The sequence below is a fragment of the Octopus sinensis genome, unplaced genomic scaffold (genome assembly GCF_006345805.1).
Source record: "Octopus sinensis unplaced genomic scaffold, ASM634580v1 Contig18331, whole genome shotgun sequence".
Classification (NCBI taxonomy): domain Eukaryota; kingdom Metazoa; phylum Mollusca; class Cephalopoda; order Octopoda; family Octopodidae; genus Octopus; species Octopus sinensis.
In genome coordinates, this window is record NW_021835751.1 from 1 (window position 1) to 17,289 (window position 17,289).

At 35.2% G+C, this 17,289-nt stretch overlaps 1 protein-coding gene across 1 annotated transcript; it reads right to left on the bottom strand.

Moving 5' to 3' along the window:
- Positions 1-13,107: 13,107 nt before the first annotated feature.
- Positions 13,108-15,256, bottom strand: LOC115231367 (general transcription factor II-I repeat domain-containing protein 2A-like). Its single transcript, XM_029801412.1, has 2 exons — positions 15,162-15,256; positions 13,108-14,635 (listed from the first exon to the last, which is right to left on the bottom strand). The coding sequence occupies exons 1-2, from the start codon at positions 15,254-15,256 to the stop codon at positions 13,108-13,110; spliced, it is 1,623 nt and encodes a 540-aa protein (XP_029657272.1).
- Between the last annotated feature and the right edge of the window lie 2,033 nt (positions 15,257-17,289).

Sequence of the window (17,289 nt, forward strand, 5' to 3'; positions counted from 1 at the left end):
CAGCCGACTGCTGATCAGGATAATTCTCCAAATCCAAACCGAATCATCTGAAATCACAGACATGGAGCAGAAAGACCGTTACAGGACCATCTGCGAGGATAAATATGAGAGGCTTCAAAACCAATCAAACCAACACAGACGTGCCTGTCTAGTGACTGAAAGATGCGAATCGAGTGGAGCTTGGATCAACACACTCCCCGTTGATAGACGCATCAGCACCAGACTTGGACTGGAGATTTGCCGGACTCACAAATGCCGGTGTGGGGCCACCGTCGATTGTTATGGACACCATGCTCTCTTTTGTCGAAGAAGTGCAGGACGATTCCCAAGACACAAGGCGATCAACGAAATTGTTAAGCGAGCCCTGGAGTGTGCAGGATACCCCGCCGTACTTGAACCGGTTGGTCTTGACAGAGGAGATGGAAAACGTCCTGATGGGATCACAATTTTCCCATTTGAAGAGGGGAAGCCTCTAGTTTGGGATTGCCGGGAGCGCAGTGAACAGACTGCACGCCGCGGAAAAAACGATGAGGGCGAAGGAGAGAAAATATGAAGCGCTGCGAGATCGATTCGTGTTCTGTCCGATTGTGGTCGAGACAACTGGAGGGATAAGTAGGAAATCGCTTCGCTTCCTAAAGAAGCTTGGACGCTTAGCCACATTAAAAAGCCACGACACACGTGAGACCCGGTGGCTTCTCCAATTGATCTCCGTTGCTATCGTAAGAGGCAACGCAACGTCAATTATGTTGACGGGGTCCACTTCTGATGGATGGCTTTGTTAACTTTTAGTAAATTACTAATTATTTTTTTAAACTAACTTAAATAATGAAATATTTTTTTTATTTTTCGTGTCACTTCTATACCATCTTCAGTTTAATTTTGATAATTTTTATATCAATTTTGACACTCTGCATTAACTTTGACAATGCAATAAGTATTATTGACAATGCGATATTCATTTTTGACATTTTTAGATTAATTTTGACAAAATTGGCCGTTTGTACACCCTTCATACATTAGCGCATTTTGTAATAATAGTGCACGAAATTCCGTCAGGGTTTCATTTCCTACTACATGAACATCGTTATGAGGATTGTTGTGATTGAATAAATATGTCTTTACCAGCCTTAAGAATCAAAAAACAGCCTTTTTTAATCGTGATTAAAAAATGCTGGACATTTGAGGTGCGGTTATGCGACAACTCGCCTACTTAAAATAAAAAGTAATTCGTTTTTTATATCAATAAGTATAGACAAATATTCACTAAAGATAATGCTTACGCTTGGGCCAGGACATCTGTCAGCCCCACCCATGCCGGTGCGGGTCCACGATCTTTCCGAACGGTTTGCACGCCCTCTCGTGCAAGAAGAGTGCTGGCAGAATTCCTCGCCACACTCACCTCAATGACGTCGTGAAAAGAGCTCTAGAGTCGGCAGGTTTCCCCTCCACTCTAGAGCCAGTCGGTCTCTGCCGGAGTGATGGAAAGCGTCCTGACGGGATGACTACCTTCCTTTTCAAGGAAGGCAAGTCCCTGATTTGGGACGCAACTTGTGTTGACTCGTTCTCCGCGTCGGTGTTACTCAAGTCCATCACTAACCCGGGTTCCGCCAGTGCTCAGGCTGAGGAGGCTAAGAGGTCGAAGTATGGAAATATTTCGGACTCTTACGAGTTTGTCCCCCTCGCCTTCGAAACATCTGGAATTGTCGGCAGGTCTGCGACTCGCCTTCTTGCCGACATTGCCAGGAGAATCGCCAAGAAGACCAACGACCGGAGGGAGACGAGCTGGCTCTTCCAGCGAATCTCGGTCGCAGTGCTTCGCGGAAACAGCCACTCGATACGCAGTGCGGCGACTTTGAGCTGACCTCCAGGCTCTTTATTAATTCGTGTATAACTTATTCCCCATTTTACCTGTTTTTACACTTTGTGTAAAAAAAAAATTACACATATCAAGAAAACAAGAGAGGTCGAAAAAAGGGCAGCGATGTAATACACGTGCAGCTTCATCTAAAGAGCTAACATTCATGTTATCGGTTGCATCGGTACAAAAGGGGTAATACACTTTGAAATACGAAGAGGATCCTTTAATAAACAAACTGCGTATGATTGGATTAAAGCATGCTTTAAAAAAGCATATGAAGTTTATCTAAGTCCAGTAGTTTTAATAATTGACAATGCTCCATGTCTACAGACATTGAAAAAATACTTAAAGAAAATAAATTCACAAAAAAAACAAAATACTTCTACTGGAACCTTACAGTCCAATGTTAAATCCAATCGAACAAATATGGTCTAAAATGAAAACTTTTAAAAAATGGCTGAAAATCTTGGGAATATCTTAGATGGAAATGAACTTGACTTGTCAAAAAAAGAATTTCGGAAACAGAGATTGGAGGATTTAATTAAACAATCTACGGACGAAGTTACTCCAAAGATTTGTGCTAAGTTAATAGCCAGAATCCAAGGACTATTGCCTTCTTTATTAAATTACAAAGACGTAACATTTTAATTTTTTCGTTTGATATAAATGAGTCATGATTTTTTTTCAATATTTTTAAAATTAACTTGGAAATCCAATATTGAATTTGGAAAACCACTTTGAACTTGGAAATCCCATATTGAATTTGGAAAATCACACTTTGAACTTGGAAATTCCCATATTGAACTTGGAAAGGTATGGATGAACACAAATTTGAGCTCAACACAAGGATGAACACAAGTGATATTTATGAATATACCAACGTGTTAAATTGATAAAAATGTTTCGAATGGTAGCTTTGAATTTTCTAATTTCGTCTTAGAATGAGATAAGTAGGACAACTGTGGTGGCCCTATCCTATTTTGGAGGGGTTGTTCTTGCTGCAGATAGCAGAACAACCCAAAATCCGAATACTCCGAACGAAACCTGTAATAAATTGTTGAACTAACAAATTAGATAACAACAGTAAAAAGAAAATATTTCGAATTACGATCAACTCGATTGTAGGGTTCTCGGGGAACATGTATGTTTGTGAAATATTGTTGGATGCATGTCGTTCTAAATATTTTTCTGATTAATTTGTTATTTAGATTCGCCCATCATGTCGAATCATGGAATTTAGCAATGTTCATTAAAGGAATTTTTGCAAACTTCCAATTCTATTGTCGGTATATTTTATTTTTTTTATATTTTTAGGGCGTGGTTCTTGTATGCATTTATAACGGTAGAATCTACACACGTAGGATTGATTCCTTTACATTTGTAGACAAATTAAATTTCCCGACGACAATGGGATCTGGACAAATCTTCGCATTGGAGAGGATATTCAGACAGTATTTTTGTATAATTATTGGCAGTTACCCCAGAGGATTTATAACGCAAAGTGAGGCGATTAAAGTAGCCCACGATGCAATAAATTATGCTGCGCAAAAGGACCGATTCATGGGAGGATTTTCCCAAAGTATATTTTAATAAATAATATCTTAGTTTACACAATATCTTCATCTGGGATTAGTTTAGTGGGGGTAACCCGACTAAACTAATTGAAAACAAAAGATTTTTCAAACAATTCTGCGGGATTTTCGGGAGATGTGAAGCTAATACACGAATTAATGTATCATCGATATAAAATACACCCAGTGTTATTTACATCTGAAGTACATTAAAAAATATGAGAGACAAATCAATCAAGGTTGTGTGCTTCTTCGACAACAAGCATTTTTAGTGATTTTCGTGGATCACGTTATAGCCAGAAAGTAGAGACGCCAAAAAAAGACAGATCAAAGACTTAATTTTTCTGGATGTCTGCTATTGATTGATTTTAGTTTTATTTGATTCTTTTTTGATTCCTCGTTATTTTTAATAAATTTCTTGTTAATAGATAAATCAGAATAAAAATAGAGTAAAAAAATTCAAATAGATATAAAAAAATCATTATAAAAATGTCAAAATAATAAAAGATTGACTTTTAAGGAATAAAATCAAAAAAATGATGAAAATGATAAAATTTCAAATTCTGTAATCAGGAAATGAAAGTTCATAAAGATTTATTCCTTACAAATCAAATTAAATAAGAATGTAGAAAAGTACACATAAAATACCAACAAACTAAGTCAACTACATGTATCAACGTGTTAATATTTAATAGGCTTATCTTTAAAAATAGGTTAACCATTTGTGTAATGATTTTAATTTTAATAAATATAAATTTTATTTACATTTTCGAGAAGCTTCTCCTACCAATATCAGTGAGAAATTGAATCACGGCCTAGCCGACGATTCCTGAGGTTTCTATAAACTTGGAACTCTCTCTGGATTGTCAATTTTGTAAAGAACCATGCCTTTACCGACGACATGAGTATCAGATAAGTTTGACACTTTTTTAGTGAGGACAAAAGGAATGTGAATATTCTTCATGTCGATCAAGTTACTGTTTACTGAAATGTGCGATGAGACACCTGATTTGGCATTGAAAATTGACTTGATGTCCCCTTGCTAAATTCATTTGGGTCTTTCGTTGTTTCTGCGTTGAATCATTTAACACAAGCCGGGAAATGTAGCCAAGAAGCAGTCCAAGAATATTCCTCCTCCAAAGTGGGAGTGAGTGGGTGAAGTTGGCAGAGAGGAGTCTCTTCTAGACTCGATATTGAATCCTTCTCCAAACTAGGTCCCTATGCCAGGCGTGATCACAGCCGAACAGCGATTGGATTGGGATAGGCGTAAGCTTGCTGATAGGCAGAAAAGGAATAGTCATTATGTGAGATAACCGAGTTTATTGATAGGAAATGTATGAAGTTAATTTGATGGAGCAATGCGACCTGTTTTTATTGATGGAAAAAGAACTTATCGACTAAAGAGTGAACATCGAGAGCTGCAAGCTTTTTGTGAATTATTTGTATGCTACGCCTTCTATTAGCTTGAGAGCTAGCTCTTGTCTTTTCCTGACACGAGTAGGACTAGGCCTTTTTATTACCGAATCTTGAGAAGAGCGTGCTTTCCAAATCGCAAAGATTTTTTTTCGACGAAACTTTGAGAGGAAAAGGCAAATTTCTTACCACTTTTTTGACTCAAAAATGCTAAAGCTTCACGTTGCAATGAGAATCGGGGCCGAGCTTTCGCCCACGCAAGTCGGTGTTGGTGTACGTGGCGGCTGTGAAGGAGCTGTCCATGCCACCAGGGGTTTTTTCTACATGGGCCAACGTTTTACTACTGATTTCATCGTGGTGAAGCTGGATATCACCAACGCTTTCAACAACATAGGCCGCGATGCCATTTTGGAAACATGCTCTCGAAGAGCACCGGAAATAATTCATCTTGTCTCGCTTGCGTACGGTTAGGAGAGCAGTCTTGTATATGGGAATGAGATCATCCGTTCGCAGACTGGCGTGCAACAGGGTGACCCGCTTGGGCCACTTCTCTTCGCGATAACAATCGATGAGGCAGCTCGACTTGCTGTCTCTCCTTTCAATCTTTGGTATCTTGATAATGACACATTGGGTGGCCGTGCTGATCAAGTAATTTTGACTTGGTCCCAAAAATGGCGAGCAATAGAGGGAAAACGTTGAAAAAGATTCGTATATTTAGCTGACTCCCGGAGAACAAGAAAACAATCATAAAATGTATTCACCTCTAAATTAATTTATAGACACGAAAGGGATTTCGAAAATTAGACATATTCAAGATTGCTTGTACGGAATTATGGCCCTCAGCACACATATTTTTATCAAATTATGTTATTTTAGGTTAAATAATTCCTAAGATATGTCCAATTCCAGTCGCAAACACACACCGATACAGATGGCTTCGTCCTCCAAGAGCAGACCATTAGACGCCAGTTGGAGAGCACTTAACTAATCCTCAGAATGAGGGTGACAGGCGCAGTTCAACAACACCAACTGCATCTGTCGGTCCACTAAATGAGAATACCTGATGACATCCCAACTGTATGGAAGGAATCTCGGAGAGGTCAAATCCGAGCGATCTCCATTCGTGAACAGCAGCTGGGTATTCCGATAGCTCGTAGAGTTAGAGATTTGTTACGGCATGTTACACAAATATTATACAAATTACTATACAGTCCGACCCCGAATTGGGGCACCAAGTGCCCCAAAAAGCGGGGGTGCCCCAAAAACAGGGGTTTAATAAAAACAGAGATTTTTAAACATCAAAAATCAATTTTAGAAAAATAATCAGTTAATTTATCCCCAGTTTTCCTTTTACTTCTTACATTTTTCATAAAATTAAGTCGAAAATCGTAAAATTCTTTAAGCATTTCAGGAGATTTGTGAAAAATTTTCTTTTTTAACTGATCAAGAGAATCTTGCGTTTCTCTTAGACTTGTTTCCATGTTATCGTTTTTTAAACCTTCGTTATAAATATTATCGACGAATTCGTCATTTTCCCCATCCAATGTTTCGTTTACGGCATTGTTGATTAATTCTTCTGTAATGCTATCTTTAATTATTACGGAATCACGAATCTTTTCAACTTGATTCCAACAATTAAATATCAAGTTTTTCCCAGCTTTTAGAAATTAGCAGGATTACCTGACGAAGGTTTATTTTGTTTATCGACCGTTTGAATTCATCACCATCATCCTCAAAGCACAAAAACTGAATCAGATAATTTGAGTAATATGCATTTTTAGATAATGAGTATGAAATTCCAAAATCTTTCACATTGAAATTTTTGAGACATCGAGGGTTTTTAAATTTTCCAACAATCAATGGCTCAAGTTTTTCTCCCATAGAATTGCAACAAAGAAGTACGGTGACTCTTTCTTTTCCCTGTTTAAAGCCAAAAGTATCGTCATTTATTCCGACAAACGACTTTCTCGGTGTCCTTTTTATATAAAGCGCTGTTTCATCACAATTAAAGACATTTTCTCTTCCATATTCCGCAATTTTCTCGTCAAGGATTTAAAAAAACTCATTGATGTAAGTTAAGTCAGATGAATTTTTCTCTCCACAAATTGATTTGAATCTCAGTTCATGACGCTTTTTGAATCTGTCAAGCCAGCCGTTTGAAGCTTTGAAAGAATTAAATCCAATTTTTGAAGCCGTATATAAGGCGATTTTCTTTATGAAAGGACCTGATATTGAAACTTTATCTTCCCGTAGTTTCTGAAATATTTCAAAAACTTGATCATCAAATTTCGATTTCTCACAATAAGACATAGGATCTTCATCCGTGTTTACAGTTCCTTGTTCAAGAAAAGGCACAATTGTTTTTTTTTATTCGTGAAATCATGCCTTTGCTAGTTTTATATTTTTAAATTATCTGTCTTTCAGATAATTTTTTCTTCAATATCAATTTAGCAATCTTTAATTTTGTTTCATAGCTTATAACCATTGACAACAAAAAAATGTAAATAAACGTGTAAATTTAAATTATGTATTTATTAATAAAATATAATTTTATTTACTTATAATTTCATTCCCCACAATTTTATAGTGCCCCAAAATTTTCATATTTTTTATCGATTTTCCATTTTACTCTGCCAAAATGTTGGCCAGAAAAAAGTGCCCCAAAATGCGGGGGTGCCCTAAAATCCGAGAGTGCCCCACCCCTGGGGTCTGCCCCAATTCGGGGTCGGACTGTATAATGCTCGATGTGATTAGAATTTTTTTTATTTCTATTTTAGATCTCAAATTCGCATAGTTAATTAAAGTCATTAATTTTGACTGTCCTTGTCGTCTAAAAAGAAATAGTATATGAGTACACTGGACGTCTTCAATAATGTTAACCTGTTGAATTCACATTGTTTGCTAAAGTTAAATAGACTGACAATATTAAATGTTATTTATTTTATTTTCTAAATGTTTTTTACTTATCGAATTAAGCATGTCACATTCTGTTATTGTGTTGTACGTTCCTGTTTTTTATTTTTATTTGATTATTTTTTGTCATTAATGTTTTATTTTTGATTTTTTATTTGCTTGAAGATTAATTGAATTGACTGCTGGTAAAATATCTTGGATAAAGTTTATTTTGCAAGCGAATTTGTTTTTATTTAATCAACTAAATAATCTTCGTTAATATGGGTTTTTTGAATTAAATTTATTTTTATCTACATACTATTTTTATTTTTTGGTATTTTATTGTTTATTTTTATAGTTGTAGTTTATTGCAGTAAAATATGGATACTTGTAATCTTGAGAATGAAATTTTTTATTATTAACTGATATTTTTTGAAGAGAACAAATTAAAATGGATTAATTCTGTTGGACTTAGTAGAGACTGAGCATAGTCAATGTCAGTACACAAATCTGGTCTTTAAGTTTTTGTAAAAAACAGATTACCAGAGATTATTTGGACGCACTGCATGCTTTAACGTTTTCGCTTGGTTATCGAACTTAATTGAACTCAATTCAGATAAAATATATTTGCTTGAATATGCATGGTGCCATAGAGAAATTTCCATCCATATACCATGTTTTAGAATTTGCCAATAACGCTAAATTACTATTGGTACTAAATATTAAAATTCTATCGTTTCTTCTATGATTATCATAAATTAAAAAGTTTTCTGAATCTGGACCAAGAGTTAAAGTTAAAAATAATGGAATATCTTCGAGATCTAGAATATTTTTTGGAATAGGTAGAGACAAGCGTTGATTCCTTATTGTTCGCTTGAAAGAATCTGCAGAAGGGAGAATAATTTTGGATGCTGTATCACATTGAGAAACAACATTTGAACAGATTTGTAAGGGATTCTCTTGGCTCTTTTTTACAAGAAGTTTTGCTTTGTTGCACAACTTCGTCACTTTTATTTGAGTTTCGTCTAATTCCTGATTGTGAGAAATTCCTTCTTTAGGAAACTCAAAGTTATTATCTGTTTTTATTAAATCACTTTATAGCCTGCATTGAGGATGTTTTGTATTGTGGAGGCCATTGATTTGGGGATATCTTCATATAGTTTCCGCTCGGCAAGAACACAGTAATCACAAAATGTTAAATTTCCTGCGTTAAATCGACGAGAATTGTTGCCTATAAAATCAATATAATTTTGATAGGGAACTTCCTAAACTTTAAATTATTTAACTAAAACCACGTCGAGTATATAATTATAATAGTCAGTAAGACCAGTTAGTTCATAAAATAGGTCAAGTATTTCATCAAAATACTTCGTTTATTTAATAAAAGAAACCTCACTGCTTCGATAAAAATTTTCAGCTTCAATGTTCTGACGTGCCAAAAAATTTAAATCGTCAAATTTTCCAATTTGATTATCAAAAATAAGTCCAATATTATATAGATACGTTCCATAGTCAAACATCTTTTTTATAGCTCAATTAACATACATTATACGGATCACAAAGACCATCTCCAATTGCCATTCCAACTAAATTAATTGGCGTTGGATTGTTCCGGCTATATTGATCTATTGCAGAAACCATTGCAGGAATATATTTTCCGGCATAAGATTCTCCAGTAATGTAAAGGGGGTTAATCCTCAATTCTGGAAAAAGCAGATAAAATTGTTGCATGAAACTAACTCGTGTCAGTTTGATAAGATTACATTGATAAATAATAACCAACTTGTTCTTCGTTTGTAAGATAGCACTCTGTATCTGAAAAACTAAATCCAGATCCGACCTAGAAGTAACTAATTAAAATATACAGGATTGTCGATGTAAATAACGCTAAACTCTTTTGTCCACAAAATCTCTCTTAATTTTACTGCATAATTAATTAAAAATAAATAACATTCGTTGTCTGAATTAAAAAAGTATGGACCATTTTCAACAAAAGCAGCATAAATCGAAGAAGTTCCGGGTCCACCCTGCAACCAAACTAGAATAGGTGCTGATATGTTTCCGTTCTTTTGTGATCATAAAAATAATTAAACCTCGGCTGGAAAATACCAGAAATATGTATTTCTTTCACATTCATTGCTTACTCTGAAAAAACCAGCGTAGAGTTCAGCATTTCCTATTATAGGTTCAACTCTGCTCAATTCCCTAGCCAATTCTCCTTGTCCATTATTTAAGTAGTCAGTAAGAATTAAAGGTAGGAACTCTTGAAATTTGAGGAGAATTTATGTAGTTACATCCAATGTAAAATATGTTTAAAATGATGAACAAAATTTTCATTTTCTAATCTTTAAAAATGTTTAATTTAATTTAATTTTAATTTATTGAACCAGAAAACCACCGTCATAGCCAAAAGAAAGAAGAATTCAGGTGATCCCAGCCTCCCTCAGCAGTTCGCGCAGCCTCTCCCGATGTTCCGCCGTTGTCCCGACGCATTTTCGGTACGGACGGGGATTTTCAGGACGAACCTCTCTGTTGTTCCAGACTTTTGGGATAATCTCTTTATCGGAGAAAGTATTCAGCAGGTTGCCGCTTTCACCCGAATTTTGTCGATTTTTGATCGATTGTTTGCACTTAAGTTTGTTCCCCAGATTCCGCACGCATAGCCGATCGTAGGTTCAAAGCAGGGTTGTTAGATTTAAATCATTTGATTTTAATCAACAATAAAAATCAATGATTTAAATCATTAAAAAAAATCAAAAAAATCAAAAAAATCATTTAAATTTTTTTAAATGTCTGGAAGAAAGCGTGATTCTTTGTGGGCTTATTTTGATAAACGTATTATTCCTGGAAAGACCGGAAGCCGTGCCAGATGTCGTAATTGTGGGAAGGACATACAAGGTCTTGTATCTCGGATGAGGCAGCATCATTTATTATGTCGAAGTAATATTGATATCCCTGAAAATATGCCGAGACCTGAAAGCGAATTTCCTCCAAGCGAATTTCCTCGTATTATTCCTGGAAAGACCGGAAGCCGTGCCAGATGTCGTAATTGTGGGAAGGACATACAAGGTCTTGTATCTCGGATGAGGCAGCATCATTTATTATGTCGAAGTAATATTGATATCCCTGAAAATATGCCGAGACCTGAAAGCGAATTTCCTCCAAGGATGAAGGACCATTCATTAATCAATTTCGTAACTACGACGACTTCATCTAAGAAAGATTTGATGGATCTGCAACTCGCTAGATACATATTTTCTACAAACACTCCGTTTGCTGCTGTAGAACATCCCGAATTTGTCAAATTCGTCCAAATGCTTCTTCCTGGGTATCGTTTACCCTCTCGTCATCAAATTGGTGGTACATTACTTGATCATGTGTACGACCAAATACATGAAGACTGTCGACAAAGACTCCAGGACAAAACAGTGTCTATGATGTTGGACGGGTGGAGCAACATTCATAATGAACCCGTTATTTGTGTCTCGGTTGTGACATCAGATGGGGAAAATTATCTCATTGACACTGTGGACACTTCTGGATATAGCCACACTGCGGAATATCTTCAATCTGTTGCTTTAGCCTCCGCACAATTGGCTGAACAACGGTTTGGATGTAAAATCGGCAGTCTTGTAACGGATAATGCTGCCAACATGACTAAAATGAGACGGATAATGATGGAAGATGGCAATGAAATAATTACTTATGGTTGCTCGGCACATTATCTCAACCTTCTTGTGAAGGATGTCGAGGTAGCGGACGTTAAAGGAACTATTGTAACAATCAATAAATATTTCCGAAACGTCCATCTTCCAGCTGCATGGTACAAATCTAATGGAGGAAAAAAACTCGTTCTTCCGATTGATGTACGGTGGAACACTTTATCAGACTGTTTTCAATCTTATCTGGATAATTGGTCTATTATTTTGAGAACTTGTGAGGAACACAGAACGGATATTGATACAGAGATTTTTTCCAAGGTCCAAAATATTTCCCTAAAACGACGCGTTGAAGAATATCTGATGCTTATTAAACCAATTGCTGTCGCTTTAGATAAAATTCAGAATGATTCTACCACGATTAGTCATGCTGTAGAAATTTGGAAAGAACTTGAACAGACATATATTGACAATGGATGTACGAATATTTTAGGAAAAGTGAGAATTCGAGCAAAACAAGCATTAACACCTTTCCACTTACTTGCGAATTTGATCGACCCGACATGTAGTGGGAAATCTCTTTCAAATGTTGAGATTGACATTGCATTGAGTTATTGTGCTCAAAATTATGAATATGCACTTCCGACTCTGATTAATTTCAGAGCAAAAGCTGATCCATTTAAACAATACATGTTTGCTCCGATTTATTGAGTAAAGTATCACCTATAGCTTGGTGGGAGTCGAATTCATACCAGTTACCTTCACAAGTAATTTCACTATGCAAAAAAATTCTTGGAGCAGTTGCTTCGACAGGTGGAATAGAAAGAATCTTTTCAACATTCGGATTTCTACATTCAAATGTACGCAATAGGCTGGGGATCGAAAAAGCAGCCAAACTTGTTTCCATTTACAAGCTTTTAAATAAATAAAAACGATTTCCATTGTTTTTGTTTTTTATTTTAGTTCGCTTTGAAATATTTTTTTATTTATTAACCCGAAGACCACAAAGAAAGAAAGCGTAATGCAAACTAGTTAAGTGATCCCGGTGGACATAAGGAACTACGATAGATCGTTCTGCGTGGCCGTTTTTCAGTGTTTATGTACAAAGAGAGAGGTTCTCTGATAAGCCAGGTGGAAAGGGTCGTTTTGAAATAAAGATCATTTAATTCAAAAAAATCTGATTTAAATCAAAAAAATCGTGATTAAATCAAAAAAATCATGATTTTTAACAACCCTGGTTCAAAGTATTGATTATACATGTTGTTTAGGCCATATAGGCCTTTGCATTCTTTTGCGTTCTTCAGGAAGGCATTCAGGAAGTTAACCTTTCTTGCACCCGCCATAACTACATTTTCAACGTGGGTTGAAAAGGTTAGAAAGGTGTCGAATGTTACTCCAAGAATCTTCTGGGTTTTGCTCTGCGGTATAATTTCCCCGTCTAACTTCGCTTCAATTGAGACTTTCCCAAGCCTTCTGTTTTTCGTAAAAAGAGTCAAAATAGATTTTTCCGGACTTGCCTCCAGTTCGTTTTTATATAGCCATGAACTCAGATTGTTGAGGTTATCCTGTATTCCAGGGGTGGCCAACCTTTTTCACCGGCGAGCTACTTTTCATTTTGCGATTTTTTGGAGATCGACTTATATATTTTAATATCAAAAATTTTATTTTACAATTAAAAATTAATGCGATTTTTGGCATTGTAATTCACTTGCGATTATTTCAAATTCTGGCTCGTATAAGCTTTTGCTATTCTCATGCAATCCCCAAGATGGTCATCCGTTAAACGTGTCCTGTGTTGAGATTTTATCATTTTCATACTTGAAAATAATGTTTCGGATAAATATGTGCTTCCAAAGCATGAAAGAATTCGTTGATACGAATCAATCAAAATTGGATATTTTTCCTGAGACATAAATTTCCACATGTTGACATTTGAATGTAATTTTAAAGTGATGTCATTTTTTAGATTTATAATTTCTATTTGACTTTTTCTTCGATCAACGTCAAACATCTTGCTAAATTCTTCTGAAATATTTTCGATGTCTACATCCATGGACGGAGAAACAAAGAAACTGCATAATATAGTAATTTTCTTGAAATCGCTAAATCTGTTATTAAACTCGTTCATTATTTTTTCTAGTACCATAGCAAATTCATTGACATAATGATTTTTATTCACAAGTTGTTTTGTGAATTCATCTTCAATGTTAGGAAAATGGGTAAAATTTTCTTTTCTGATTTGAGATATCCATAATTCCAACTTCATTATGAAAGCATTTATTGAACTGATCATATCGATAATATATCTATTCTTTCCCTGTAATTCTAAATTGAGTTCATTCAGTTTGCTGGTAATATCGGTTAAAAATGCCAAGTTTATTAGCCAATCAGGATTTTCAAGAAAATGCCAATTCTTGTTGTTTTCTTTAGAAAATTCTTTAATGTATGATAATAATTCTCTGAAACGACTGAGAATTAATCCCTTGCTTAACCATCTTATGTCACAATGTAAAGGTAGATCGCCATAGATTGCATCGACTTGTTCTAGAAAAAGTCGAAATAATCTTCTTTGTAGGGGCTTGGCTCGGATGGAATTAATAATTTTAACTGTTGTCTCCATAACATAGTTGAAATTTAACATTTTCCCACATAATGCATGTTGGTGAATGATGCAATGATATGATAAAAATTTCGGAAAATGTTCATCTTTCCGACAAAATGCAATAAATCCATTTTGATTCCCAATCATTGCAGGGGCTCCATCTGTTGTTATGGATACAAGTTTCTTCATTAACGGTAATAATTCGAATGATAACAAAAACGTTTTGAAAGAATTATAAATATTTTCACCAGTTGTTCTTTCTTTCATAGGTATAATAGCAAATAACTCTTCCTTGACAGTTAGATCATGGAAGATTAAACGGGAAAATACACATAGTTGGGCGATATCAATAGCATCGTTTGATTCGTCAAACTGTAGAGAAAAACACGAACATGCGTAAAGATCCTTTTTTAACTGCGAAAGAACATTTTCAGAAATGCTTTCAGCCCTTCTGACAATTGACTGTTTTGAGAGCTGAAGCTCTTTGATGCAATTTGAAATTTCCTGTTTATTTTTCATACCATCAAATAGTGAATCGGCAGCTTCCAAAAAACAAGATTTTAAAATTTCCCCATCAGTGAAAGGTTTTTTGTGTTTTACGAGGAGACGAGTCACTCGCAATGATGCAATTGTTGCAGATCTGGACGAATTAATAAACTTTTTCAAAATTGTATGTTGTGAAAAAAAAGATTTTTTTAATTGTTCAACTTTCTCTTCCCGTAATAAGGAATTTAAAGGAAAGTGTTTGTTGAACTCGGGATGTAAAGAATTAAAATGCCGACAAAGATTTCCCCTTTTTGGTAATGAAATGATTTTATTGCATAGCATACATGTGCATTTTTCCATGTGCATTGTAAAAATATAGTCTTTTTCCAAATTGGCATTAAATTTATATGATTTGGACTTTTTGTTACACCTCATAACAAGACACGTGAAAAATACTTACTTTAATATTGATAAATATTTTTTTTATAATAATTTAAATACAAAAAAAATAATTAGCAATTTATATATCGAGCGATTTCTATCCGTTGCTTTTATTATGCTCACATCCCTTGATGCGACGATAATATCATCTGCATATAGTAATAACAGATCGTTGTCCCCCTCTGGCTGTGGTATGTCGTTCATCATGAGATTGAATAAAAGTGGAGATAGTGGAGAACCCTGAGGGACCCCATTTGGTAATAGTCTCGATATGGAAGATCTGTTTCCACAGCAAGCCCTTCCCCGACGGCCGCTCAGGAAATTCCCAAGCCATAGTTTTAGATTCGTATCAATATTTGAGGAATAGATCTTTTGTGTGAATATTTTCCTTGGCACCGAATCGAAAGCCTTCTTTATGTCGATCGCGCAGACAATGGATTTTTCCTGTTTAAGTTTCTTGTTTAGACCAGGGGTTCTCAACCTTTTTAGCTCAAGGGCCAAATCGATAATTAAGATTAGCTTCGCGGGCCGCACAAAAAATATTTTATATATTTTTATATTTTCCATTTTACTAAATATTGATTCGCATAAATATGTAGATTCATATATGCATTGTGTGTTATATTTTTGAATTTGTCTTGAGGAATTAATTCGTAAAAATTAATAATGGACGCATTTTGAACAATGCCGCCAGTTTTATATCATGTTGTAAATTAATGAGTTCTAGTTGAAACTTTGCAGGCGCATCCTTAATTTCCACGCTGAATGGAGTTGAGAATATTTTCATTAAAGGAAGGAATTCTTTAAAATTCTAAAAATTAAATTTATATAAATGTACCCCAAAACGTGCTTCAAATTAATGAAATCACCAATTATGGATATGTTTAACCTTAAGAATGAATAATTAAATTTAAACATTATTAAAAAATTAAAAAAGTTAGTTACTCTAGAGGGGCCGCAAAAAAAATCCTGGGGGCCACATGCGGCCCCGGGGGCCGCATTTGAGAACCGCTGGTTTAGACCGTCTGATATAAACTTCATTAAAGCATTTAGGTGTGTGACAGTTGATCGCCCCTCTTTGAATCCATGTTGGAAACTGACTTCTGGGAGGAGGGGGCGAATCAAAGTCATCAAAAATGTTTAAAAGTTTATTTATCTTTTATACTGTTGGTTTGACATTTAATTATATTGGTACTTTTGTCGAAGTGTTTTTTAATATTATGGCGAGCATGTACCTAATATTGATATAAACTGGCACTATAGGTCACATGGAAAATTCTGTTGTGGACTTATGCAACATCAAATTCTGGAAGAGTTTTACCAAAACAGTGGGTCTTCGGTGGTATTTGTCGAGCCACCAAACAGTGTTTTCTGCAACCAGTCGCGGATAGGAGCAGAGAAACACTGCTCAGTCTAGTAATTCGATATGTCGAGGTGGGAAGCATTATTTATAGTGACTGCTGGAAAGGTTAGCATTATTTGATTAACATTTAGGGTATTCAACTGATCAATTGGTTGAAAACGGCTACACACACGAAACCGTTAACCATAAGTAAGGAAATATAATATATTCAGAAAATTCTTTGTGGATCCAACGACGGGAGTGCACACCCAGACAGTAGAACGAATGTGGGGAAGTGCAAAATGCAAGAATAAAGCTCAAAGAGGAGCTGTAAGACATCATCTGGGATCTTATTTCGCAGGTTTTTTTAGTTAGTTATTTTTTCAGAATTTATGTGGCGAAAACAAATACAGAACTATAAGGAATCTTTTGCACAGATTGTAAAAGACATAAATTCCTTCTACAGTCCTGGAATTTGGATGCCGCGTACTAAAAATGACTAAATTGGTTAAATAAATTTTTAAATAATTTTAATAACCATTTAAATTATTGATAGAGGGTTATAAATTAAATAATCTATTTTTCACTAAAAAAATTAATTAATTTTAATTATCTTCTAAAAAAACTGCGACCACTTCGACAAAAGTACCATTATATTTTTATTAAATATTATAGTTAATACAATAAAATTGAAAAATTTATCGCGAGAATAATTTTCCATTATTCCTTGTTCGGTGTTTTTGACAAAGTCCAAGAATATGTCTAAATAACCAACATCTCGATAAGGTCACTTTCATGCTGATTAATCTAGAATTACATAGCGTATATAGTTTTCCTTGAAATTTGGGGGTTCAAACTTTGGGATGACTCTTCGGCTGCTTACCACCCGGCTTACAATCTTCGTAAATCCGCCAACTAAAGGACAATATGTGCTACCTGTGCTGATCTGAAAAGAATTCTGTTGAAAATCCTTTTGGGAAACAGAGAAAAAAATCGGCATTAATACACGATTTTATCTCTATGAG